The sequence below is a fragment of the Nematolebias whitei genome, chromosome 9 (assembly GCF_014905685.2).
Source record: "Nematolebias whitei isolate Nwh7 chromosome 9, NemWhi1, whole genome shotgun sequence".
Lineage (NCBI taxonomy): Eukaryota > Metazoa > Chordata > Actinopteri > Cyprinodontiformes > Rivulidae > Nematolebias > Nematolebias whitei.
The window spans coordinates 44,451,104-44,478,518 of NC_056506.1; the positions used below are offsets into that span (position 1 = coordinate 44,451,104).

General features: G+C 39.7%; 2 protein-coding genes across 2 annotated transcripts in view; one reads left to right on the plus strand and one right to left on the minus strand.

Annotated features, from left to right (window-relative positions):
• Positions 1-7,607, minus strand: part of tep1 (telomerase-associated protein 1) — a gene marked incomplete in the record, with an annotated part of 38,071 nt that extends 30,464 nt beyond the window's left edge. The window contains 8 exon segments of the mRNA XM_037681383.1: positions 1,345-1,469; positions 3,281-3,352; positions 3,462-3,599; positions 3,677-3,841; positions 5,128-5,277; positions 5,358-5,561; positions 6,449-6,966; positions 7,463-7,607. Of these exon segments, the coding sequence (XP_037537311.1) occupies positions 1,345-1,469; positions 3,281-3,352; positions 3,462-3,599; positions 3,677-3,841; positions 5,128-5,277; positions 5,358-5,561; positions 6,449-6,964 (1,370 nt within the window).
• Positions 7,608-11,785: 4,178 nt separating this feature from the next.
• Positions 11,786-21,249, plus strand: zgc:66427 (uncharacterized protein LOC406256 homolog). Its single transcript, XM_037681897.1, has 5 exons — positions 11,786-12,555; positions 14,579-14,674; positions 14,772-14,877; positions 18,100-18,191; positions 21,088-21,249. Exons 1-4 carry the CDS (start codon positions 12,033-12,035, stop codon positions 18,155-18,157), a joined length of 783 nt encoding a protein of 260 aa, XP_037537825.1. The 5' UTR covers positions 11,786-12,032; the 3' UTR covers positions 18,158-18,191; positions 21,088-21,249.
• Positions 21,250-27,415: the final 6,166 nt, after the last annotated feature.

Sequence of the window (27,415 nt, forward strand, 5' to 3'; positions counted from 1 at the left end):
TTTTTTGGGACAGGCATTTTGGGTTTTCATGAGCTGTATGCCATAATCATCAGTATTAAAACAATTAAAGACCTGAAATATTTCAGTTGGTGTGCAATGAATCTGAAATATATGAAAGTTTCATTTTTATCATTACATTATGGAAAATAATGACCTTTATCACAATATGCTAATTTTTTGGGAAGGACCTGTACATGGGCGCCTGGTTCTTGAGTGACGGCCGAATGGACCGGGAGATTGATCAGGGAATCTTCCTCAGTAATGTGGGCGTTGCTTCAGTCTGCCATGGTGAAAGACAGTTGGGTCAAAAGGCAAAGCTATGGATTTACTGGTCCGTTCCAAACCTCACATATGGTCATGACATTTGAGTTATCACTGAAAGATCAAAAATGTAATCCAAGCATTGGAAATTAGTTATTTTTTTTTATAGGGTGGTCGGGCTCAGCCTTAAAAAGAGAGGCTGAATGAGGAAGATCTGTTGCTCATCTGCACAAACGAGGTGAATCTCAAAGAGTGATGAGCTAAAAACACCCAGTAGAAGCAGCTGCATCTCTCGGGCCCTCTGTGTGACTTGTTTGTTTTTACCGTTTCCTGAAGACAGGACTTTCAGAATCTGTTCATCTATTGTTTGTGTTTTATAAAGTCCGACACTTTTAGTCCATTAGACTTTTAAACACACCGACCAATGTGTTGTCATGGCCACCAAGTGTAATTAAAAGTAATGAGTCAAAAAGCAGGTAAAGTTCAATATAAACGAATAATTAATCATTAAAAGGCCAGGACTACATTAAAATTGGTTCTTTGAAAGCAAAATGTAAAAAAAAAAAAAAAAGAGAGTTTTAAACTTTTGCACAGAACTATAAACCCAAAATAACTCCCACAGCCAATAGACATTGTAAAAAAAAATCAACCCGGTGTGTAAATAAAAAGGATTTACTTAAAAACTTCATGAAAACACATCTATTTTATGAGTGAATAGAGTTCAAACAAAACCACGTGACCGATTAAACAAACAAAAACCAAGCCCACATCCAGAGGCAAAGGCTCACACACCTGCTGATCCAGTAGCTTGTAGAACCAGAACCAACAAAACTCCTTTGTAACCAGGATGAGTCGACGGTTCTCATGGGGTTTTGTTAATGAAGACAATAAAACATGTCTGGATCCATGGCTCTTTCAAGTTTGGACAACGTTTTAACTTTACGTTATAAAATACAGTTGAAGATATTTGGGATGAATTAGTAAAACTGTGGATAAAAGTTACACTTTCATCTCAAACCACCGACACGCTGCAGTGAAACAAAGCGTCTGGGTGGTGTCACTCGGAGGTTTTGTGCGTCTTACCTTCTTCCCAGAATTGCCATGACGAGTTCTGCTGGTTCTTTGATGTGCAGCTTCTGGATCAGCTTCTTCAGACTGAACTCACTCTGTTTTTTATCCACCGCTGCTCGGTCGCCATCGCTCTGCAGCTGCACAAAAACCTGCCGTTAGTCCGAGTTTCAACGGCAGCAAGAAATCAAGAAGGAACACAAATCTTCTAAACTGCAGTGAGAACGCCCGCGACAAGAACGACCCGATGGACCTTCAGAACCCAAAACTGAACATTAACTGTTAAAAATGAGCAGAGCAGAACTGAAATGACCAAACCACAGCTAAAAAAACTAATCTGTAGCGAAAACATAAAAAAGATAAACTGTAGCTAAAACATAAAAAAGAAAACATTGTAGCAGAAAGATAAAAAGTTGTAAAACTGTAGCTGAAAGCTTTAAAAAATAAAATCGTAGCTGAAAGCTCAAAAGAAGCAAAACAGTAGCTAAAAGCTTTAAAAAATAAAATCGTAGCTGAAAGCTAACACAAAGAAAAGCCATAGATAAAAGCTAAAAGAAAGTACAACTGTAGCTGAATGCTAAAAAGTAAAACCATAACTAAAACTTTAAAAAAGGATAAGCCTAAAAGCTAAAAGCTAACATAACCAAAATTAGCTTAAAGCAATAAAGGAGGAAAAAGGTAGCTAAACGCATATATGACATACAAATACAATTAAATACATATAAAAATAATACATATAAAATACAATTTAAAGAAAATCTTGTCCAAAAGTAAAAAATAAATATATATGAGAATGAGCAAAACATAAAAAAGATAGCTAATAACTATTAAATGCTAAACTGTTGCTTAAAGCTAAATAAAAAAAAAACAAGTTAAACACTAAACTTAGTAATACAGTAGCTAAACACTATAAAAAAAACCTAAACTGTGCTAATGCTAAATTTTTGCTAAAAACAAAACAAAAAAAACTGCTAGAGCAAAGTTTAACACTTAAGAGCAAGACTAGATATTTAGCTAAAAGCTAAAAATGCTAAACTGTTGCTGAACGCTAAAAAATGTTTCAACAAAGTTAAAAACTAAACAACGAGACAGAAGTTGAGTTTAAAAAAATGCTGAAATGTTGCTAAAAGCTAAAAAATTAGGTAAACACTAAAATTAGTGAGACGGTAGCTAAAAGCTAAAAATGCTAAACTATTGCTAAAAGATTTTTAAAAAATGCTAAACCAAAGTTAAACACTAAACTTAGAAAGACAGTAGCTCAAAGCTAAAAATAGCTAAACTGGTGCTGAAAGCTAAAAAAGGTTTCAAAGTTTAACACTAAACAGTAAGACAGTAGCTAAAAGCTAAAAATGCTAAACTGTTGCTAAAAGCTAAAAAAAATAAAATATGCTAAACCAAAGTTAAACACTACAATTAGCAAGACAAGTAGCTAAAAGGAGAATGAGAGGAAAAAACACATAGCCGACTGAAATTTCATAAAACAGCTTTTTTTAAAGAATTGGAGAAAAATGTTCAGTGAGGAAAGTATCTAAATAAAGTTCAACAATTCAAAAAGACCAAAAGTCACAAATACTAAAAATCAGCGCACACATTTTCCCATCGCGCTGGATGTTCGAATAGTTAAATTAATGGAAGGTACGCAGAAACACTTTGATTGCAAAAAGGCAAATAAGAAGCTGCAAACAGGAAAACAAACGTATGAATGCTGACTCAGCATCCAGACAATAAAACTGATTTTTATCATTTTTAGCTGTTTGGGACAAATTTATTGAAATGTTGCAGTTTATGTTGGGTGGATATTTTCATAAGAAACCAAGTTGGGTGTAAAGATTCAGAAAAAGTTCCCAACCTCATTATATTTAGGAAAAGCTTGGTACTTCAACGCGAGTCAAAGAATAAACGTTCAGAAACATCCTCAGCTGTAAATATTTAAAATAAATTAGTGACGTACCAACTTCTCCAGATGCGACGGGTCAGCTCTGAGCAGGTTGGCCCACTGTTGGAGCTGAGCTTCAGTGTGTTTCTGGAAATCACAAATTATACATTCAGAACAAAACGCAGACCCATTCAAGGATACATATGACAATGGAGGAACACAAAATAAGCTAAATGCATTAAGTAAACAGCCATACCTTTCCTTTCGGCTTCTTGCGGCTGTGTTTACAGCGGTGTTTGCGTGTGTTGTATTTGGCCAGCTGATACTCGCTGAATTCCTTGAACTTGTCAACCATCGCCTTCTTGAGACACGCCGGCAGAGAGCGGCTGAAGCACTGCAGGAAGAAAATCATTCACTCTGAGCTGAAAACTGCAGCTACTTCCTGTAAAACACGAGCTAAAGAAAACCTACGGTGCTGTAGATTCGGACCACCTCCAACCAGTCGGACGGCAGCTGGACCGCGGCGCAGAAATATCTGCGGACATGTGGCTTGGTGGACGGCAAGCTGGCAGCCAGAGCCACCAGGAAGTTAGCTGTGATCCGGATGTTCAGCTCTTGTCTGGTGTAAACGGCAACCTGGATCAGAAACAGAAACCAGAACTTAACCAGAGAAACCAGCGTGAATGCCGAAGACTGTGCTGCAACGTGATGAAGAAGCTGAAACCGAGCGGCTAAAGTCAAAAATTATAACTGTACCTGAAAATAGGTAAAAGAACCAAAACACAGGCTAACAAAAGCTAACGGCAAGCTAAAAATATCAAAACCCAAGCTAAAAGCTAAAAGAAGCAACACGCAAGCAAAAAGCTACAGGAAGCAGCACGCAAGCTAAAAGCTACAAGAAACAGCACACAAGCTAAAAGCTACAAGAAGCAGCACGCAAGCTAAAAGCTACAAGAAGCAGCACGCAAGCTAAAAGCTACAGGAAACAAAATGCAAACTAAAAGCTACAAGAAGGTAAATGCAAGCTATAAGCTACAAGAAGGTAAATGCAAGCTATAAGCTAAAAGAAGCAAAATGCAAGCTATAAGCTAAAAGAAGCAAAATGCAAGCCAAAAGCCAAAAAAGCAAAATACTCACTGAAAAGAAAAAAAAAAAGGCAAAATGCAAGCTAAAAAGGTAAAACAAAATAAAAAAAATTAAAAAGATAAAGAGGCTTAAGTCCAGATGAAAAAAACATGAGCAGCAAAACCAGGCTAAAAGTTAAATGCTAGCTGCCAGCTTCAAAAAGCTAAACACAAGCAAAAGGCTAAATTACACAAAGGCTAAAAAGAAGCAAAAAACAAGCTTAATGATTAAAAAAGGAAAACAAGCTTAAAGCTAAAAAAAAGCTTAATTTTAGCTGTAAATACAAAAGTAGCAGCATCAAGCTAAATGCTAAAAGAAGCAAAATGCAAGCAAAAAGGTAAAGGAAGCAAAAGGCAAGCTAAAAGGATCAAAACCTAAAGAAGATTAAAAGTTGCAGATTGGTGGCTAAAACCAAAGGAAGCTGAATAAGCAGCGTCAGCCACTGTGTCAGTTTACAGAGTTAGAACAGAGCTTGAAGGATTGATTTGTTTTCTGATTTATGTTTTAATAAATGATACAAAGATGAAGGAACACCTCATGAACAGAATATATTCATGGAAAAGAGTTCATAAATGGTATTTCTGTCAAAGGGAGAAATGTGAAGAGGTTTCATTAGTACCATGAGAAAAGGACCAGTTAACGTGTAGTCATTATACTAAATTTCATGCAATAGTTTATTTTATTGTTTGTTATTTTCTTGATTATTTGTCCGTGAGGATTTCTGCTGAACCGTTGTATAAAAAGTTAATGTTCACTACGATGATTCCTCTGACCAGGACCAGAAGGTTGCTACAAACCTTCAGAAGAAACTGCGGGTCACGCTCAGAGATGTCCTTGGCCAGGGTTTTGACGGAGGTCCAAACGCTGTCCTCGGAGTCCCAGTCCTGCTGACCCGGAGCTTTGCTCTTATTAACCAGAGAGCAGCACACAGCGTTCAGCAGGAAATACTGAGGAAAAGAAGAAAAACTCTCATTATTCAGGAGTCAGACACAAAACTGAAAATCTGTTATTTGTCATGCTGCAAAACCTTTTTATCTTTCAGCTCCTCTTCAGCCTTTTTATCTCCAGTGTCGAGTTCAGCAAACTCTTCCTGCCCAACGACTGCAGAGGTGTCAAGTTCTTGGCTGCTCGTTTCTGTTTCCAGCACCGGTAACTCCACGATGGGGTCCGCATCGACCTCCTCTTCGTCCTTCTCTTCTTCAGACAAGAAGCAACCTTCATCAGGCTGCTGCTGATTCAGAACAAGTCAGATTTAAGCACAAACATCAGCTAAAGAAACAGTTTTTTCTATTAAAATACAGTGAATGCTAAGCGCTGAATCACTGCTACAAATAGCACAAAGTTATTACAAACTAAATAAAGCAAAAAGCTAGTCAAAAGTAGCAAAAGTCTAACTAAAAGCAGCTAAAGTTTTTCTAAAAAGTAAGTGTAGCAAATGCTTAGGTTAAAAACTGAATGCCGCAAAAGCTTCACTTAAAGCTAAATGGAGCAAAAGCTTGGCTAAAAGCTAGAAGAAGCTACATAGTTTGCAAAAAGTAAAAGTAGCAAAATGACTAGAATCCAAAAGTAGGCTCGTTAAAAGTAACGCCACCTAACTAAAATAATCAGAATTGTAGCTAAAATCTAAATGTAGCAAAAACTTGGGTAAAGGCTAACTGCAGCAAAAGCCTGGCTTAAAGCTAACTGTAGCACAAGCTTTGCTAAAAGCTATAACTATAAGCTAAAAGTAAGCTTGTTGAAAGTTTCAAAACTTAACTAAAAGCAGCATAAGACATAAATGGAGCAAAGAGCTGAGGTAGAGTTCAAAGAAAACTATGGCTCTGAAAGAACTGAATAGATTTTAGTGTATTTCTATGTAAAATGTTTGTAAATAATGGAAAACATTTAAAAACGTATAAAAGTTACAAAAACCAAGTCATTTGGCATTCATCTTTTGGATGAGCTGATCGTTTTGATATACGAACAGCTAAAATAAGGAGTGTGCAGAAGTAGCACGGGGCAATAAAAACAGAGAAACAGAACTTTTTAACAGTTCTAGTCGAGAATATTTTAGCTTACGACTCCTTCTCGCCTTCAGTTTTTTGCTAAAACACAGTTGTGGAGGTTGTTTTAATGTACCATGCTTGTTTCTTCAAACGAGGACTGCATCTCTTCAGAGATCTCCTCGTCGTCATCTTCAATGTCTCCTCCGTCGGCCCGTTTCTGTTCCTCGTTCAGATCAGGAAGCAGGAACGAAGAAGGCCGGGCAAAGCGGTTGAGGAGAGAACCACTGGCCAGGGTGGTGGAGAACAGAGAGTTATCAGGAGCAGACGGGGTCGAGGAGACGCAAAGGCTGGGCGATGCAGTAGCTAGGAGCTTGTTTTGGGTGCTGAGGAGAGGTGAAGCAGTGGAGTAAGAGGCGGAGAGAAGGGAGGATGAGGTGGAGGACAGTTTGGACGGCTGGAGAGAGGAAACGTAGGAAGCCGGCGCCGTGGTGCTTAGGAGCTCAGACGGAGGCTTCATCACGGAGGTCTGGGATAAAAACTTATTCTCTAGACTAGGAGGAGAATAACTGGAGGCCAAGCTTCTCCCACATGAAGGCAGCTGGTGGTGTTGCTCTCCAGTGTGCGTCTGCTGCAAAGTTAGAGCCCTCATCTCTGCAGAGAAACAAAGCAAAGGGTCAAAGGTCAGCAGCAGCAGCTGGATCCTCCTCCTTCAGAGCTCGTTTAACCCTGGACAGCACCGGTGGAGCAGTGAAACAGCATTCCTGTGACTGAGCAAGGGCTGTGCTGTCTGGGTGTGTTGTCCGAAGTCCACAAGGAACAGCAAACAGCAGTTTAGCCTGGGAACAATCACGCCTAAGACATCTAATCGAACGCAGGAGACAAAATGTTGACTTTCAGCAGCTAAACGGTGAAATGAATACAAAGTATTTGGTTAGTTTTAGAGCAGACGTGTTGTTTTAACGTCAAATTCTAGGCAGAAGTTAAAGAACAGATAAATAAAGGCTTAAATAACTTCGCTGAGTCACTAACGGCTAAAAACAAACAAAAAAAATAACTGCTGCTAGCTTACTTGTTAATAAAAAACGAGATGAAAGGGTCCGCTGCAGGGGCGGTGGTTAGCTTTGAACGTCTGACGCTAAAAACTCACCTCAAAAAGCTCAACTTCAGCTTCTTACTCAGACAGGAAGCTCGGGACAGACGTGTCTGTAGATCCGCGACGATTCCGCTCAATGACATACATTAGCTTCAGCCAAGAAGAAGAGAAAAGTGCCAGCTGATGTCCACAAGTTAATGTCCGGGAACTGACGCCGGGCGAGCCTCAGAGCTCCGATTGGTCGCTGCAAATGTGTACGTTTTTACCGTAATACCTAACATACACGCGCACACACGAAAATAAACAATTGCACAATCGAATGGTTGCAGTTAGAAACGATTCCGCCATAAAGGAGAAGATTCTTAACTGAAAACAAAAATGTAAATATCGGTATATCGTTAACTACTTGGTGTTTAAACTGGACCGGCGGCGCAACGGTATTACCGTAAATTACTTTAAAAGTATGGCAATCCGATTAATCATTTAATAGTTAGGTTCTTGAATTTATTTTTTTTCTTTATTGAAAATATAAGAAAAACAGAACACAATATAATAAGGAATACAACAAAAAAACAAGTTCACATTTGACATGATAAAACTAAGCAGAAATGATGAATAAAAATAAAATAAGAAAATGAACAATTTGAGGAAACAGCTAAACAAAAAAATGTTATAAATGCAAGAGGAGTTACAAGTCTTAAAATAAGCTATTAATATACTGGTGTAAAAATTGAGTTTTTGGAATGTTGTAGCGTTTAAGCACTTCCTTAAATAAAATTATTTCATTTAAAAAAATGTTGAACATGGGGGTAATTTTCATAAAAAATTTAGCCAGAAGGATTAAATTGTTATTACCATAATTTAAATATTTATCCCCCGTTAACCAAATTTTATTATAGTAAAAGTGAAAAGTGGAATAGAGCTCTTAGATATGATCCAATTCTGAAAATCTTTCCGCAAAGCATTAATGAATTTGCAATTTATAAAAAAAAGGTGTTCTGCTATATCTGAATTACAGAATGCATAGGAATTGGTATTTATTTAAAATTTATTTTGCAGAAAGTAAATACGTAAATACAGTACTGTACCTACTCCATCCATCAATTATTTAACCCATTCTTCCTTTACATTTTTCAAAAATTTTTAGTGAAAACATAACATGTTCATTTTACAGAAATGAATAATACTCGATGCTAATTCATAAATATGAACTGTTAATTCATAAAAGGAGATGCTGAGTCATAATGTGAGATGTTAATTCAAAAAAAGGAGATGCTGAGTCATAAATAATATAATAATAGTCAGAATGTTGAGATGCTAAGTCATAAACATGAGATGCTAAGCATCTTTGGTTCGCCTTGTTACTGTTTTAAGTGCTTTATAAATAAAGTGGTATGGTATAAACATGAGATGCTAAGCCACAAGCCTGGAATAGACAAAAACCATTATTTTGTAAATATATTTGTAGATTTTTAAAACAAGCGTTTGATACCACTAATCACATACTGCTAGATAAGTTAAGTGAATATGGTATTAGAGGTCTTGCGCACAAATGGGTCTCCAGTTATTTAGAGAACAGTTTGTTTGTATTAAACAATGTCAGTTCTGACTTACATTATATAAACTGTGGAGTACCCCAGGTGTCGGTTATTGGACCAAAACTTTTCATTTTATACAATAATGATCTAGTTCACGTACTTAGACAACTTCAAAGTATTCTTTTTGCAGATGACACCACTTTTTTCTATTCTGTTGAAAATTTGATAAATGTGTTAGAGGTAGTTAAAACTGATTTGAGTAGCATAAAAACATGGTTGAATGTAAATAAATTATAAATGAATGTTGAAAAAACTAACTACATGATGTTAGTTCTGCGATGGAGTTAAACTCAAAGTTGTCTGTTTCTGTTCAGTGCCATGAGATGACTTCTGTTGTGACTTGGTGCTTTATGAATAAACTGAACTTAAACTGAAACTGAACAATAGAGAGAGTCCTACAGATGCGTTGATTGATGTTGATGGGATTGTGATTAAGTGTGACAGAGGTCAAATTCCTGGGTTTTACTTTTGATGAAAATATAAACTGGAAACCACACATCAACAATTTAAAGATAAACATATCAAGGGAAATTGCATTATATAAAGTGAAAGGCTCACTAAATGATGAAGCATTGTTGATGTAAAATTCACTGATCGTTCCCTATTTGACGTATTGTGTTGAAGTTTGGGGGAATACCTGTAAATCGTATACAAATTTTACTTTATTTTGCAAAAAAGAGCGGTTAGAATCCATCCATCCATTATCTTTACCCGCTTATTCCATTTTGGGTCACGGGGGTCGCTGGTGCCCATGTCCAACAATCACTGTGCGAGGGGCGGGGTACACCCTGGACGGGTACCGTAAGAAAATAATAAAATATAATTTTATTTATTTACAGTGGAACATAATAAACGTATAAAACATTTAAATTTAAGGAATTGTATTATTTTGGGGGCAGCACGGTAACACAGTTTGTCAAGCTGCCGCCTCTCTGCAAGAAGGTCACAAGTTCAAATCCCGGCCAGGGCCTTTCTGGGTGTAGTTTGCATGTTCTCTCCGTGCATGCGTGGAATTTGTCCAGGTACTCCGGTTTCCTCTCACAAACCAAAAACATGCATGTTAGGCTGACTGGTAACTCTAAATTGTCTCTACGTGTGAGTGAGTGAGAGAGTGAATGGTTGTTTGTCTCGTTTGTCTCTATGAGACCTGTGATGAACTGGAGACCTGTCCAGGGTGTCCCCCGCCCCTCGCACAGTGATGGACTGGACATGCCCCCCCCCCCCAACCCGAAAAGGAAGAAGCGGGTAAAAGATAATGGATGGATGGATGGATGGATGGATAATTTTCTTTCAAAGTACAATAAAGTATATTGATTCAGTAGAGTGCTGTATACTAACAAATAAAATGTTGTTGTTGTTTTCTTTCCTTTATATACACATATTGCCTGTTGTGTGTTCAAACAAGTGTCTATACGAATGGTTGATTGATGCTTGGTTGCTTGTGGTGTAGTAGATTGACATTTGGGAGAAGGGGTAGACTAACGGTATACAATATTACTCCTTTTCATTCAGAACTTTTGTTTATGTTAACATGTGACATTCATTTTAAACTATAAATGCAATAAATAAATAAATAAGAGCTGAAGTCAGAGACTTGTTTGGGAGCAGATGGCAGATGTTAAGGGCCTTGCTCAAGAACCACCTTCTTTAATCTCTGCACCACAATTCCCCCTAATGATAATTCATAAACATGATAACGTAATTCATAAATATGAGATGCTAATTAATAAATATGAAATGCTAATTCATGAACATGATAACGTAATTCATACATATGAAATGTTAATTCATGAACATGATAATGTAATTCATAAATACGAGATGCTAATTAATAAATATGAAATGCTAATTCATGAACATGAGGTGCTAACTCAAAAATATGAAATTCTAAGTAATACATATGAGATGCTAATTCATAAACATGAAACGTAATTCATAAATATGAGAGGCTAAGTAATAAATATGAGATGCTAATTCATAAACATGAAACGTAATTCATAAATATGAGATGCTAAGTGATAAATATGAGATGCTAATTCATAAACATGAAACGTAATTCATAAATATGAGAGGCTAAGTAATAAATATGAGATGCTAATTCATAAAAATGAAACATAATTCATAAATATGAGATGCTAAGTAATAAATATGAGATGCTAATTCATAAACATGAAACATAATTCATAAATATGAGATGCTAAGTGATAAATATGAGATGCTAATTCATAAACATGAAACATAATTCATAAATATGAGATGCTAATTCATGAAGATGAGATGCTAATTCAAAAATACAAATTTTAAGTAATAAATATGAGATGATAATGATGATTTATGATCATGAGATGGTAATTCACAAATTATGAGATGCTAAGTCAAATAATGAGATGCTAATTCTTAAATATGAATTGTTAAGTCATTTGTATAAGATGTTAAGTTACTTTATTATTTATTTATTATTTATTTTAGCATGCAAAATTATAATTACGGGATGCTAAATCATAATTATGAAATGTTAAACTATAATTTTAGCTTCACCAGATTCATTTGAATCTTCACCAGCATATAATTTTAGCATGCTGATCAATTTTTAAGAGATGTCGTTTTATGAAATGGAGATGCTAAGTTTTTTTTTTTTCAATATCACTTCGTAACTCATTGAACTGCCTTTATTCAACACACTACTAACTAGTGAGAATGTTTAAATATCAAATCTATAAATATAAATGCTGTTGGATTATATGCTACACCGGCCTGCCGTACAGCGCCTGAAAGAGGAAATGAAAATGCTTTATTTCCGCTGCAGCAGGCGACAACGGGCACGTCAAAAACACAAGAAAATGTGGCCAGTAAGGGCAAACTAAGTAAACTAAGGCCGGAGATAGGTCCTCGACTTACAGCTGTCCTCTTCGTAAAGCTTCGCTGCCTGTTTACGTTTGTATTTGAAGGCAGCTGTCGGATATTTGACGGTTTAAGAGTCGTTTCGAGGTTAAGGCGTCCCCTCTTGTTGTGAGCTAGCTGTTAAAATGGGAACAAGAGCAAGTCGCATACAGGAAGACCCGCTCCCCTCACCCTACGCAAAAGAAGGCGCAAAGCGGGATTGTTATCGGCGGACCCGCTGTGCCAGGCCCACCAGCCTCGTTGTCGACTTTTCAGTTAGCTTCGAGGAAACCGAGGCCAACCGGAGCCGATCCGAGGAGGGCAGCGACTCGGACTTGGGCCGGCACGGGGCGAGCGCCGACGGCAGCCCCGCCGACCGTCACCACGGCGGCTTGAGCCAAGCGTCGCCCGCGGACGACGACAACAACAGCGAGGGGAAACCCGAGGAGGACGGCAACGTGAGCCCCGAGGCTCCCGTCGACGCGGAGCGCCAACCCGGGGAGGAGACGGGCCGCACACCTCACCGCACATTTTCCGAGCGGCTCCCCGGGAATCGGCACTCGGCGGCCCGCAGCGTGGGCGCAAGATCCGCCCGGGTCCGCGGCACACACCAACGGCCGGTGTCGGAGGCTTGGATCGGCCTTTACCGCGTCAACAACCGACATGGCAGTAAGTAAACCATATATTTATAAAATTATAGAACATTCTCATTATTTGTGCCGCCGAAATCTACACTTACTTAAATGTTTGTTTTTGTCTTTTACCCACAAGAAGCCATTTTCAACAGACATTTCATGAACGTGTAAAGAAAAAGGTATAAAAATGTGTATAAAAAATGCTTAATTTATGTAATTAGGGCTATCAATCAATCATTTAATATTAAATAATATCTGGTATTGCAAGTATTTTTTTTATAACTGGACTATAACATAAATATGTGGTATCTGTTATGAAGGTGGTGAATTAAATTTGAATTTATTCTCTGCAAAACTATAAAATATTAAAATACATCACAGAAAGGTTATCCTGAGCTGTATGGAATGATGCAGTTTGAAAGGGTAGACTCAAGTAGTTTTCCATATACGTTAATGTTTAATTTTCAAACTGTGGGTCTGCACTCGATGTAAATAAAGTTGAATCCATCAACACCACTCGAGTCACGTGACTGACCTACATCAGGCTGGCTGTAGACGAAAGGCAAGAGCCTTTATAAGTGCAAATAAAAGCTGCTGGGTCGAACCTGGACCGAGCCGACCCGGTTGTAGTTTTAACTTGAGCGTGCCGTTTTAAGTTTTCTTATCCGTTTCCCCAAAATTGGGTTAAAATAACTTCGTTTGTTGAATTACAGCTAACTAAATGTTGAGTGTAAACGAAAAACATAATCTGATTTAGATTATTACAACTTGGTAGCATCAGCTAGTTAGCGCCGAGTCTTGTTATAGTGCAGACTAAAGTAATTAACGAAACTAACCAGGTTAACGATCTTCTGTAAGTTTGTTTTATTTGTTTTCTTCCTAAAGCAGAGGTCAAGCAGGTCAACCTCTGGCTCAAAATGGCGACTGGTCATCGTGGACCCAACCACTGAATCAAAACTTTGGACCCGATATTTAGTCAAACCAACTCAAGCATGCGTGACTTTTGCAAAACAACTTCTAGACCGATACGTTTACTACGTTAAAAATGTTTCTGCGTGCATTATTTCACACGTCGGAGTGTAAACGCGTAGCAAAACGACAACTGTTGGGCTTTTCTTTCTCGTTTGTCGTTAATCTTTCGGTCACTTAAGCTGTTTCTGTTGTAGCCGGCGTCTTTTAACAATTTCTACTTACAAATGATCTTTGTGACCAGCGTTTATGACATCGTCTTTAGTACCTTTTTTTTTTAATTAAAGATTAATTACCGGTAATTGAATCAACTCAGAAGATTAAACTGTTGATAAATCAGCTTTTGTTTAGCCTGCGTTAGGATGCGACGTCATCAAAATATCCCTGAATCAACCCCTTTCTGAAATTCACATGGATTATTTACATTCCAGAACAGATGAGCTCTGTTCCCGTGCTCGCATGCTGACTGAAATCGTCAGAGACGCCATTGTGTGAAGCGCGGTGCGGCGGCGTAAAACTGTAAGTGGTGACACACGAGCTTTTTCACACCGCAGCATCTGTCAGCGATGATCCTCCGGCTTCCTGCGCGACGAAATCCTTGAGCAACCGACCACCTTTATTTTATACACAAAGAGGAACGCGAGTTTGCAAAATAAACAAAAGACGCGCGCTCCGTTTGTGTTGGGTCATCGTGTACGAGCAGATGGTGGCGTAACGTGTTGCTTTGAGCCAAAGCTCTCGTGTGCTGGGTTTCCCGGGCCAGCCCTGTAGCTAGAGTAGGGAATTGGGTCACAACTTCACATGCTGGCAGCAGCTCCTACGTGGAGGAGGAGGGTGGATGTAGGGCAGCAAGGCACCGTTTCTGCTCGGCTGTCACATCCATGAACAGTTCGGTGGTGCCCATCCCAGAGGTCCGAGTCACTGGTTTCACTGAAGCGTGCAGTCAGAGTTATTTCGGGTCGGCTTGACTCGAGGTGACATAATCCGGTCTCATGCATCCACGCTGGGTTTGGAGTGTGTGTAACCTGGTCGCTGCGTGTGCATCATCTATCGTTTATATCTCTGACACCGCTCTTTGCCCTCTGCAGATATCCGCTGTCCCTTCTGCTCAAAGCCCTTCCCGGGCGGTCGGATCGAGGATCACCTGTTGAGCTGCCTCACGTCTCCTCCCCTACCTTACAACAGTAAGCGTCGTGGCGCACAGACGCCCCCGGCAGCTGTTTGTGGTTTATTTTTAAAAGGCTGCTGACGCTCACCGTCGCTCTGTGCGTTTATTCACAGCGGATGTGCTCAGTAAAGACAGCGGGGAGTGCTCGATCTGTTTGGAGGATCTGGTTCAGGGGGAGACCATCGCCCGGCTGGCTTGTCTCTGCGTCTACCACAAGAGGTAAACGAGGTTTATGTGATGCGTTTCGTTAACGAGTAACGGTCGAGCATTTCTTGAAGGTAAAACCACGATCATCTTGTACCGAGAAGGGACAGAGTAGGCTGCAGTCGATTCGCTTGAATTCAGTTTATTTATAAAGCGCCAAGTCACAACAGAAGTCGTCTCAGGGCTCTGAACAGAAACGTTCCCATTTAAAAATAATAAATTAACATTATTTATCTGAGGAGCTTTGAGTTTAACTCCATCGCAGAACTCTCATCTTGAGCAAGCGTGAAGGCGACAGTGGAAAGGAAAAACTCCCTCATGAGGAAGAAACCTTTAGCAGAACCAGACTCAGGACAAGCGACCATCTGCTTCAACCAGCTGGGTTTGAGAGGAACAGATACACAATGGCAGGTCAAGAATCACAAGTTAAGATAGAAAAAATATCAAATGAAAACTATTCAATTTTAACAATTCATTTAAGGAAATTAGGTCAGTTTGTCCTCTAGTAGTCTAAACCTATAGCAGCTTAACAAGCCAACCCTAACTATAGGATTTATCAAAAAGAAAGTCTTAAAACTGGACAACGTGTCAGCCTCACGGACAGAAACTGGAAGTTGGTTCCACAAGAGAGGAGCCTGAGAACAGAAAGATCTTCCTCCCATTCTGCTTTTGGAAACTCTAGGGACCGCGAGTAAACCTGCAGTCTGAGAGCGAAGTGCTCTGTTGGGAAATTATGGAACAATAAGATCTGTAATGTAAGATGGAGCTAGGTTGTTGAGGGCTTTGTAGGTTAGAAGTAAAATTTTGAATTCTGTTTTGAATTTGACAGGGAGCCAGTGTTATTAGCTGTGGCGGCCATCTTGAATTATGTTGACTCTATAGTTGATCAGTTTTCTCTTCTATTGAAACCCATCCAGTGATTTCTCACATATTTTGCTAAACTCAAAACAGCTGACGCCAAAGTTTTAAGCACAGATGTGTTGCGCTCAGGTCCATGCTCAGCTACTGCCACACCACATTTTAGCTCCGAATCTGTAAAACTGGCAAAGTTGTTGCCATTTTTGTTTTCTCTGTCAGTCGGCCGTCCTAAATTGGGTTGAATCGGTTGTAAAACATGAGCATTTTTTAACGTAAGAGTAGAAAATATGTTCTGGTTCGAGACGGGGTTTGTTGTTTTGTTTTTTGTTGAAGTCCCTCGATAAGTCAGCAGTCTGTTGATGTAATGTCCTAAAGTTACAAAGTCCTTTTATCAAAATATTAAAGATAAACTCGTCCGACAAGTTTTAGAAAAAAACGTGTTTTTGCTAACTTCATTTTAAATAAGGCCTCAAGTATTTCCCTATAAAAGCAGAGAGAACATTTGAACAGACGCATCAGAGAGCTGAAAGCTTTAAAAACAGTTTGGAAATGAACGACTGTGAAGTCGTCGAAGAACATTTCCAGCGAAACACCCTTTCACTTGGAAAGCTCGCTGCAACGTTCAACTCTCGGGTTTCACCTGAACTCCCACGAGCCGCTGGGTTCGCATAATTTCAGGGCAGTTTGAGGTTTACAGGGGAACTGTCCCGGAGGAGTCTCTACCTGTTGGTTGCACTTTTACCGGCAATAACTGCGTCATGAAAGCAAAGCAAGCAGACACACGTGCCGTTTGAGTTGGAAATCCCATTTCATCACAGTGGAAAAAGAGCGGAGAAATGGAATCCAGGATGACGGATTCAACCCACGGCTGCTTTCTAGACGGGAGAGTTTTAAGTTTTGTAACAGCTGCGTGTGGGTGTGGTTGTTGGACTGACGTTTTAATCCACCCAGCTGAGAAATCTGGGAAAAGGGAACAAAACTGTAACAGAACATCTGAGAAGAAACACTCACTTTTTCTAGCGATAAAAGCCTCGTGTTTCTGGAGAGCTGCGGTGATTTAATAATCCAACTGTTAGGAAATATTCGTTAATTTGACCGAGGGGTGTCATTTGGCTCGTAAAATGAGTTTGCAAACGAAAGTAAGAAATTGTTGGCGCGTGAATTTTTTAAGCATTAAAAAAAAAAAAAAAGAAGTGGGACGAAGTTCAGTTGTTCCGCTTTGACGCTTCAACTTTTAAACGTTGGCACCATTCACTGATTTTATTTATTTTAGGGGTGCACAATAGTGGATTTTTGGCCGATATCCGATACCAATACTGATATTCCCCCCCCAGACCTACTTACAGAGACTGCATAGCTTTCTCTGCTGTGGAATTAAAATACATTATTCTGCACGGTCTTTGTCAGTTTGGCCCGCTAACAAATGCAGATACCCAAAAGGGGCTGAACATGATGCAACACTTCAACTTGGATTATGTTTAATGTCAAATTTCTTCGTGACATTTACTCTCGAACACAACGACCACACTCGAACAGCGCAAATTTGTAAATTTTCACAAATCTAAACTCAACATGTTCACAATGACAAGTGAAAAGCACATAAGTAGTAGTGTGTTAATTAGGGGTGCACCGATTTATCGGCCCTGATTTCCTTAATTTTGGTAAATCGGAAATCGGCCGATACTCGCACGAGAAACCGATTTTACCGATTTTTTTTTGTTTGTTTTAACAACAATTGTCTGAACTTCGTTTATATTTCAGAGCACTACCTCATGGCCAGTTAAAACAAGTTTGTATTGTTTCTAGGATATTGTTCAAGGGTATGTTTTTCAACAAAATATTATTGAAACATTGAAGGTGCATTGTGACCTTTTAACTCTTTTGACAGCGTCGCTTATTAAACGAAATCTGTATCGGCCAAAATCGGAATCGGCAGTTCAGACTTTTTAGAAATCGGCGATTGGCCAGAAAACTGCAATCGGTGCACCCCTTGTATTAATAGATATACTTCACAGTTTCTTAAGTTTAAAAATAAACTTATAACGGAAGCCTTTTATATCGGTGAGTTATTTTAATGGAATGGTCGATGTCCGATATTTAACTTTATCGCTAATATCGGCCGATACCGATACATGCCGATAATATCGTGCATCCCTAATTTGTTTCTTACATGACAAAACAAGTGTCTGCGTCTTGTTTTGGTGTGATCCAAAGCCAACAGAAACGTGTGCACATCACACGTCTGATTCCTGAAAAGCCAGCAAGTCTTTAGATGTACTCACTGTCACCTGAAGTGATCACATGACCTGTTTCTATAGATTAAATCCTGTATTAATGAGGACGTGTGTCTGTTTTTGTGTCCTCCCCGTCTTCCTGCAGCTGCATTGATTCCTGGTCCAAGGTGAAGCCCTGCTGCCCCGAGCATCCCTTTGATTGACTCGCAGGTCAGCCCGTTGACCAACTCGACTCAGGTACGTGCACGTTTCTTTGGCGGATGCAGCGATGTTGACACAGAAGAGGAAGGAAACCGATGCATTTAATTCATGTAGAAATTCATGTGGCATAATCAGCATTTAACTTTAGTAAATGATTTGAAACTTTACAAAAATAGTTTTTCCGAAGATTTCACTTACCAAAAGAAGCTGAAGAACTTTTCGAGTCCATTAGCGTCCGCAAAAGTTCATATTTATCAAAAATATAACCCATCCAGTCAAAACAATTAGCCACATTTTCCTGCAAGTTTCATGTTATTTTAAACTCACTTCTTTTTTCTTATTCGTATTTTCCAAACTGTACATCTTTGACTTCACTTCTTGCGTCTTAGTTCCTCCCATCAGAGGACGAGAGGAGCAGAGATAGGAGGAGGTGATTAATATTGAACAAACTGGGACATGCTTTATTTGGAGATGTCGGTTTTAAAACCAGATAATTAAAACGGCGACGACACAAACGCAGCTGCATCGTCTAATCGTCGTTTTATCGCAGTAAACCACTTTGTTAGATAAGATCCGACAACATACTAGATACTTTTCTTTTAGTTTGAGTTTCCTGATGTTTTTAATGTTCTCCTTTAGAAGCCAAAGTCTGAATCATCGCGTCTAAACACAAATGTGAGCAGAAACGTACAAAAAGGAGCAGCTCAAAGTGAACCGCCTTGCCCAAAGACACCGAGGCTTTTGGGGAAAACAAGGATTAGCAGAAAAACCTGCTCCACCGTCTGAGTCACGCTTGTTTTGTGTGTTTTTGTTCAAACTCAAATGGTCGTTTGCGAACGCGTCTCTCAGATGTAGACGGTGAGTTTCCAACCCCAAAAAGTTGGGACGTGTAAAATGTAAATAAAACAGAATCCAACAATTTGCTTCTCTCTTAAATCCATATTTTATTTACAATGGAGCATAATAAACATATATAAAATGTTTAAATTTAAGAAATTGTGTTATTTTTGGGGCGGCGCGGTAACGCAGTTTTGTCGAGCTGCCGCCACTCAGCGAGAAGGTCGCAAGTTCAAATCCTGGCCGGGGGCCTTTCTGGGTGGAGTTTGCATGTTCTCTCCGTGCATGCGTGGAATTTGTCCGGATACTCCGGTTTCCTCTCACAAACCAAAAACATGCACGTTAGGCTGACTGGTGACTCTAAATTGTCCCTAGGTGTGAATGAGAGCGTGAATGGTTGTTTGTCTCCGTGTGTCCCTGTGATGGACTGGAGACCTGTCCAGGGTGTCCCCCCGCCTCTCGCACAGTGATGGCTGGACATGGGCACCAGTGATCCCCGCGACCTAAGAAGGAAATAGGAGTAGGAAACAGCTGGCGGAGCATCTTAAAACTAATTGGGTTAATTATAAACAGGCCAGTAAGAGGACTGGTTATAAAAAGATCATTGTGGAGTGGCTGAGGCTTTAAGAAGTAAAGATGGGCAGAGGTTCACCTATCTGCAAAAATCGACATTTAAAAATTGTAGAACAACTTCAGAATAATTTTCCTCAATGGGAAGACTTAAAATATCCCATCATGTACAGTTCATAATGTAAAAAGATAAATCTACAAATCATTGTAATCACAGTTAAATTAAAGCTGTATTATACAACAAGAAGACAGATGTGAACACCATCCAGCAACACTCATCTTCTTTGGACCAAAGCTCGTTTCAAATGGACTGAGACAAAGTGGAGAACTGTTCAGTGGTGAGACTAAACAAAATGTAATCTTCTTTTTGAAAACCTCAAACAAAACATCATCAGGACACAGTTCAAACGCCTGCTTCTCTCTTGGTATGTAGGTGCATTAATGCGTTTGGCCTGAGCAGCCTACGCATTTCTTCTATAAAGACACGAACACTACAGAAAAGTATATTCATGTTTTAGAAAAGCGTGCTCCCATCTGAACAATTAATTGGATTTGCAATAATATCGCGATATGATGAAACAAAGGCTGCAATTTGACTGGTCACGTGATCTGGTCACGTGACTTGCGAGTGAGCGGAGCGGAGCACAATGGCGTCCGGCTCGACAGAAGCTACATCTGAAAGTTTGGTACCAAAGAGCGGACATTGAAAAATAATCTCACATTAAATCGCAATATTGAGTTTTTAAAAAAATCGCAATTAGAATATTTTCCAAACTCGTTCAGCCCTATCCCATACAAACGTCTAAACCACAGACTGGATCCATTACAACAGCAGGAGCTGGTTCCGTCTGCAGTCCAGACCTCTCATCAGCTGAAAACATTTGGGCCATCACGAAACCAAAAAGCCCAGCTCAGACTCAGAACTGCTGACCAGCTAGAATCCTCCATGGGACAAAAATGGGACCACGCTCTCCTCAGATCCTGGACGTTAGACGACGACTGGATGCTTCGGACCCGGTCCAAACTTTCTTGCAATGTGTTGCCGCCGTCAAATTAAAAATGACCCCCCCCCCACCGGGTCATAAAACTTTTACAATGTTTTAATTAAAACACTCGATGTGTTTTGTTGTGAATAAAAACATTCGGTGAATTCTGTTTCATGTCCCCGACTCGTTTCCAGTCGGGGCTGTGAAGGGTTAACAGAATTTGAGTAGCAAGTGAAGCAAATCCTGAATTTAGCGGCGCATACTGCACATAGCCCGAGTAAAGTTGAAAAACAAGAAAAGTCCCCCGTGAAGTTGGCTCGTTCGTCTCGTTCAGGCCAAAGGAGCAGTGGGAGGTTTGCACGCAGGTAATGGGACGGCGTGGACTCCGTGTCCGATACGAGCTCCGTGAAACGCGTCTGCATTTAAAGCAACGTTCAACTGAATCGTTCTGGAGGTGTTGCCACAACCACTTGTTTTTGTCTCGTGCTTTTCACTGTATTTTTGTCTAATCGTGTTGTTTGTTTTTGTTCTTCTTCCAGGAGACTACACTGATTCCCAATAAAATTACAATAAAAGCGTGTATTTGAACGAGCGGAAGCCCACCGTCCCTCTCAGACACAATCCCAAGAGGAAGCTGCGGTCGGCGAGATCCGACACTTTCCCTTTGGGTCCATTTATTTGAACTCAAATCTGCCAAACGCCACCAGTTTTAAAATATATATATAAATAAATATAAACGGCTGCTCTGCTTTGATGTTTTTGAGACTCTTGTCGGACCAGAAGTGCCGGGGTTCCCCGTCTCCTCCGTGGATTGAAAGAGGAGCTTTCACAACGATGGAACTCGACCCCGAAACTTGGCGAGGAGGAGGTTTCTGTGACCGGCGCCTCTCGTGTGTATTTTTGCGTCTCTGAATGGGGGTGGCTCTTTTTTTTAATCAAGTGTTCTTTTTTTTTTTTTTTTTTTTGGCATTAAAAAGTGTTCCACACGTTGGACGAATGTTTCCCGGTTGTTCTCCCGGATGATCCGACCTCGCACCGAAAGCGCGAACTGTCTCCACGATCCTCCGCTGAGACGACGCTTCCGGCTGTTTTTGGTGAAATGGGGAGGCCGCCGTTTCTCCGCTTTCTGCTTTGTTACCTGTAAACATTTCAGGGGAAGTTTGGGGCCTTTTTAAAAAAAAAAAAAAAAAAATTACTTTTCTTTAAAGTTGGTCCGTTTTTCCATAAGTGGTTGGTTCGCGTGGAGTTTGCTGCTACTTGGTGAGTGTTTCTGGAAAATGGCAGGTGTGTCGTAGCATCGCGTTGGCGTCAACTGGAGCACCTTTTTGTCTTGCTCCCCCCTCCCCATAAGGTCTGGGATGATGTGTGCCAAGACGATGAGCAGGAACTGAACACGTGAGCACGACTATTTGATGAAGTGTGCGTGTTTACTGTAAATTGCTAAAGCGTCTGCCTGGTCAAGCGGGTAAATTATTTTTTTTTTTCAACCACTTTCATGTCGGGGAGTGTCCTCCTACGTGTAGACTTTGGTACTTTGAATGCAGTTTTGGTTTTAGCCCCCCCTCCTCCCTTTCAAACACTTTTTGTTTTGTTTTTTTGACCAGGCCCTGAGCTGAGTGACAGTTTGGGCAGAAATAAAAGGACGGACGAACCGAGGGATGTATTTTGGGGGCATGTTTACACCCAGTGGCATCTGCCTCTTTCCACAACACTGGAGGCTACGAACAGCTGATGGTTAATTATTACATAAGCAGCCCCCCCCCCCCTTTCTCCTCCCCTCTGTCTTTTCATTTTAAGGATTGTAGCTATGACATCATCACACTTTTCATGGTTTTTGCTGAAAAACTTTCCTTTTGCCTTTTTTTTTTCTGCGTGCTGGTTGCCTTTGTTGGCGATGGGGCTCCTGCGTTCGCTTTTAAAGGGCTGAACCGAGGCGAGAGCCCAGCACGGTCTGCCCCCGGCGCAGGGGGTGCACGGGCCAGCGGAAAGAACAAAAACATGAACTTGTTACGTTTCTGTGTTAAACTGAGTGCAGCAGCGATCGGTTTGTTCACCACAGGCTGTTTTTATTTTCTACTGGTCCTTGTTGCTCTGCAGTCTGAGGTGCTACAACACGACCCTCCACTAGTGGGAAGTCCTGTGCATGTTTATCATATTATATAAATATATATACAGGAGATAAATACTTTAAAAGAAAAAAAAGCCAAAAGTCTGTCTGTGCATTAGCGTGAGAGCGTGCAGAAGACGAGGTGCATTGATCATTTGGTGTTACGTTTGTTGTGGTGATGAGTTATGATGTTGTACTTTTTGGCTGGGGAGGGGTGTTCATGCCTTTTTTTTAAGGGGTGGGTGATTTTATTTTATTTTTTTGGAGGTTGGGTTGTCGACAAAGACAAAAGACGATCCTAAAACCCCACGTTATTACTTACTTTGTTGCCCTCCCTAAGCTGTGGTGCAGTACCTCAGTTTTCTTTACCGATGCTAAACGCTGCGTGTGAACCAGCTCCTCCGAACGAGGACGGTGTTTTGTAGAAAACGTCCCTCAGATATTGGTGTTTGAACCGCACGGCTCCGTGTCTGAGCGTGCACTTTAAGGCCAACGTATTGGATGAGATCAACCACAGATGGACCCCCACCCCACCCCCCTCCAATACATAAATAATCTGCCTCGACTCTGGTATTAAAAACAAATTGAGTTTTATTTATTAAATTGTAAATATGTAATGCAATCCATGAAAATGGCTCGGTCCTCGTCTGTTCAATATACTGTTTCTAAGCGCTGATCTTTTGTATGTCTCAGAAATTGTTTTTATATGTATTTTTTACAATAAATACGTGTGAGAGATGTTCTGTCCATGTCTGCTTTGGATTCAAGGTTCTTTATTTGTCATACACATCACATGTGGTACATGTGGTGGAACAAAAATTGTGTACACACGGTCCCACCCAGTTACAGCCAACAAAAGTATAAAACGTAGAAGAAAAACGGTCATAAGATTTAAGATATGAACTAAGAAAAACGTTAAACTAAAAATACACTAAGCACTAATAGCAAAACGATAAACACAATACGCCGAACAGCAGCACGAACATGAGTCTGTGTGAGCAGATGAGCATGCACGAACACAGCAACATGAAACCGATCAGCAGCATGAAACAGATCAGCAGCAGCATGATGTGAACCTCCTTCCTGAGGGGAGCGGGGCAACAAGTGTGTGTGTGCTGGGTGAGTGTGGTCCTTCATGATGCAGGTGGCTCTTCCTGCATCTGGAGGTGTAGATGTCTGTGATGGTGGGGAGGCTGACCTTGACTTTGTTTGCTACGTCTGCGTGTTCGATGTTTGAGATTTTTTTCCCTTCGGTTAAACGTTTAATAACACGAGCCTTGTCGAGTTTGTTTTTAAACGGTAGAAAACATTTTATATTGCGTAACCGAATTGATTTTGCAGAAATGTTCAACTTTAAGCTATTTAAAAAAAAATAATAATCTTGTTGGTTTTATGTTTGAAAAGGAAATAAAAGAAACTTTTAATTTAAATTTCTAAATATATAATTCAAAGTAATTTCCACACACTTCAGTCTTTGCTCCCATTTTTCATGAGCTGAACTCAAAGAGTTTTTAAACGTACACAAACGGCCTTTTTCTCTCAAATATTGTCCACAGATCTGTTACTGAGCACGTGTTTCTCTTGTGCCAAGATAATTCATCCACCTCACAGGTGTTGAGTATCAAGATTAGAAGCATGCTTACTGCACAGGTGTGCCACAATAAAATGTGCATTTTTATCACATGAAGCCACAGATGTTTGAGGGAGCGTGCAATAATAACGTTGACTGCAGGAATGTCCACCAGAGCTGTTGCTCATGAATTTAATGTTCTTTTCTCTACCATAAACCTTCTCCAAAGGGATTTCAGAGCAATAGATCCAACTGGCCTCACAACCATAGACCATGTAATCACACCAGCCCAGGACCTCCACATCCAGCATCTTCACCTCCAAGATCATCTGAGACCGGGACAGCTGCTGCAACACTTGGTTTACATGTTCAGTGTACATTAAAGTTTTAATTGTAAAACGACTCCATCAATTCAAACGTACATTTTAACAACTGGAAAGTAAAAGTATTAGCAGTTCTTATGTTGGCATTTCTTGAAAATAAGCTGTATTTTCAAGATACGTGCTCAAATGTGTGTCCCCTGAATGTGTAAAGGTCCGTTTTGAAAGTGGCATTAGACTGGTCTCTTTGAATCGGCAGAATGTGTTTTTGTCTGAATGCAAACGTCAACCAAGTCGTGGAGCGTTCAAGTTGCTTTGAACTGCAAAACCAAAGCGCTACGTCCTCGGCGAGATCTATGTTCCAGTTTCAGCCACACGTTGACCTTTTGATGAGCCGTTTCCTCTTCTGTGCTCCGCGTCGAGACTAAACTTTCATTTTTGACCTGCGGCCCAGCACAGACGGGAAAGGAACTACTGGTTTGCGTTTGATAGATTCATTTTTTTTAATGCTTCAAACACAGTTTCTACAATAAACGTAACTGGTCAGGCAGTAGATGTATGTTAACCTTGTGAGCTGGATAAGTTGAACAATAAGCAGCGGGTCAACTTCCTTCTTGATGTGTGGCAGCATCTAGGCATAAGAAGGTTGATCGAAAACTGCCATGTCAAAATCTAACATGAGCGCCTTTCACTATGCTTTATAGGTTTTATATCTCTTAAAGTACAGTTTTCTCAAATGATTTGGGTAATCAAAGATTAATCTATGGTGGCCAAGGCCACCATTGCCCCCCCCCCCCCTGGCTCCTCAACTGCACTTGGCGGTGGATAAAATTGTCCCCTGCCAGGAGCCGTCACTCAACTCCACGTAGGACAAGAAATAAAAACCCACCTCTGTTCTTAGACACGATGTAACCCCAATCCATCTAGTGCCAAAAACATTAAGGTTCACTTGCATCCAGTCAAAAAAACATTTATCCCAAAAACTACATTTACTATTCATATTTTTTAGCGACGGGGACATCGGCTTGTGTAGAAATTGTGTTTAAAAAAACAGCAAACATTCCTCAGTTTTGTTTACGACTAAATTCAACGAGCATTTACGGAAATTCCCCGTTAAAGCTCTGAATATCTTGGCACAGCTCATCTGATGATCTTAGCCCCAGCTTTTGCTTCAACGCTCTCCATCGCTCGATTTCCTCGCTGCCTCCACTTCTGTCAACTCTCGTTCTCACAGCTTTTAGTTGCCGTTTCTTTCACAAAGGCCCGATTCACGGCTGAATCGGATTCTGTTGGTTTCCCTCAGACTCTGTTCACGCCCGGGATTATTTCACCGACCAAACGTCCATCGAGACTGTCCGAAGTGGACTTGTTGTCCGAATGTAAACAAACGACTTGTTATTGTTGGCAACAAAACTTTATTTAGCTGATTTCACCTATTTACAATTCATTTGGTAGACTTATATTGTTATTTTTTATTGATAGATGGCACATGTAGAGATAAAATTTAAACAACAAAAATCTGTGTGTTTGGCATCTTGGTTTTAAGTAGATATAAATTAATCTGTAAAACACGCTCATGTTTTGACACTTTAACTAAAAATGCTACATTTTAATAAGAAAAAAGCCTTAAAATCTGTTTTCAGCTGAAGGTTGGGTTTACTTCTGTAAACAAAATATTTAAAAAATGACAAACATCCTAAATCTACTTAAAAATTCTTAAACGTTTCCCTTTTTTCATTCAATATAAATGATTTAAACTGTATTTTTGTTTAATTTTCTGTTTAGAATGAGGACAAAAACATGATGTGTAAACATTTTCTGGATGTTGGCAGTCATAAACACCAACATGTCCAGTCAGAAATCAAATTAAACAATAACTTGAGGCCCTCACTGAACATTTTTACACGCTGGGTAAAGTGCATTTCACGGAGTAGACAGACAGATTAGCTGTGGAGGTCGAAGTGAAACTGATCTCAGGAGTTCGGTCTTGATTTGGTCCAGAGAGGCCATTTTTAAATATAAAAACAAACACTGCTTATTTTAAATATCAAGGAAGAACAAGAAGTGAATCGTTTAAACGTTTTCAGTTTATTTGATCTGATTCTTTAGAAATAAACGGATGTTAATGATCTGAGAAATCTCAATTAGTGCAGAAAAACAATTACTAGTTCATCCAAACATGTTCAAGTATAAAAACTAACTACAGTAAAACAGAAGTCACATTTTATGTTTTATATTCCTTAGACGTTTTGTTTAATGTAAAAAATTGAGCTAAATGCTAAAATTACAAAAATGCTAGTTAGAAATTTAAAGTTACAAAACGCTAGGTAAAAGCTAAAGGTAGCAATAATCAAGCTAAAAATATCAAACTGTTAGCTAAATGCTAAAAGTGGCAGAATAGCTGCTAAAGCTAAAACTAGCAAAAGGCAAGCTAAATGTAGCAAAAATGTTTAAAAACTAGAAGAGGTAGCAATAGGCTATCCATGCAGCTCAAAAGAATAGCTATAAGCTAAAAGTGACAGAACAGAGGCTAAAGGTAAGCAAAGACTAGCTAAAATGGCAAAAGACTAGCTAAAAGTATCAAAAGCTTGCTGAAGGCTGCAAAAGACAAGCTAAACCTATCAAAAGGCCTGCTTCAAGCTCAATGTAGCAGAACAGTAGCTTAAAATTGCTAAAGGCTAACTAAATGTGGCAAAAAAAATAAAAGCTGAAAATAAAGACTATACGCTGAAGGTTTCAAAATGCTAACTAGAAATTAAACAAAGCAAAAGACTGGGTAACAGCTGAAATGTCTAGCAAAGTATCAAAATGTTAGTTAAAAGGAGCAAAAGGCAAGCTAAATGTAGCAAAAATGACTAAAAGCTAGAGGT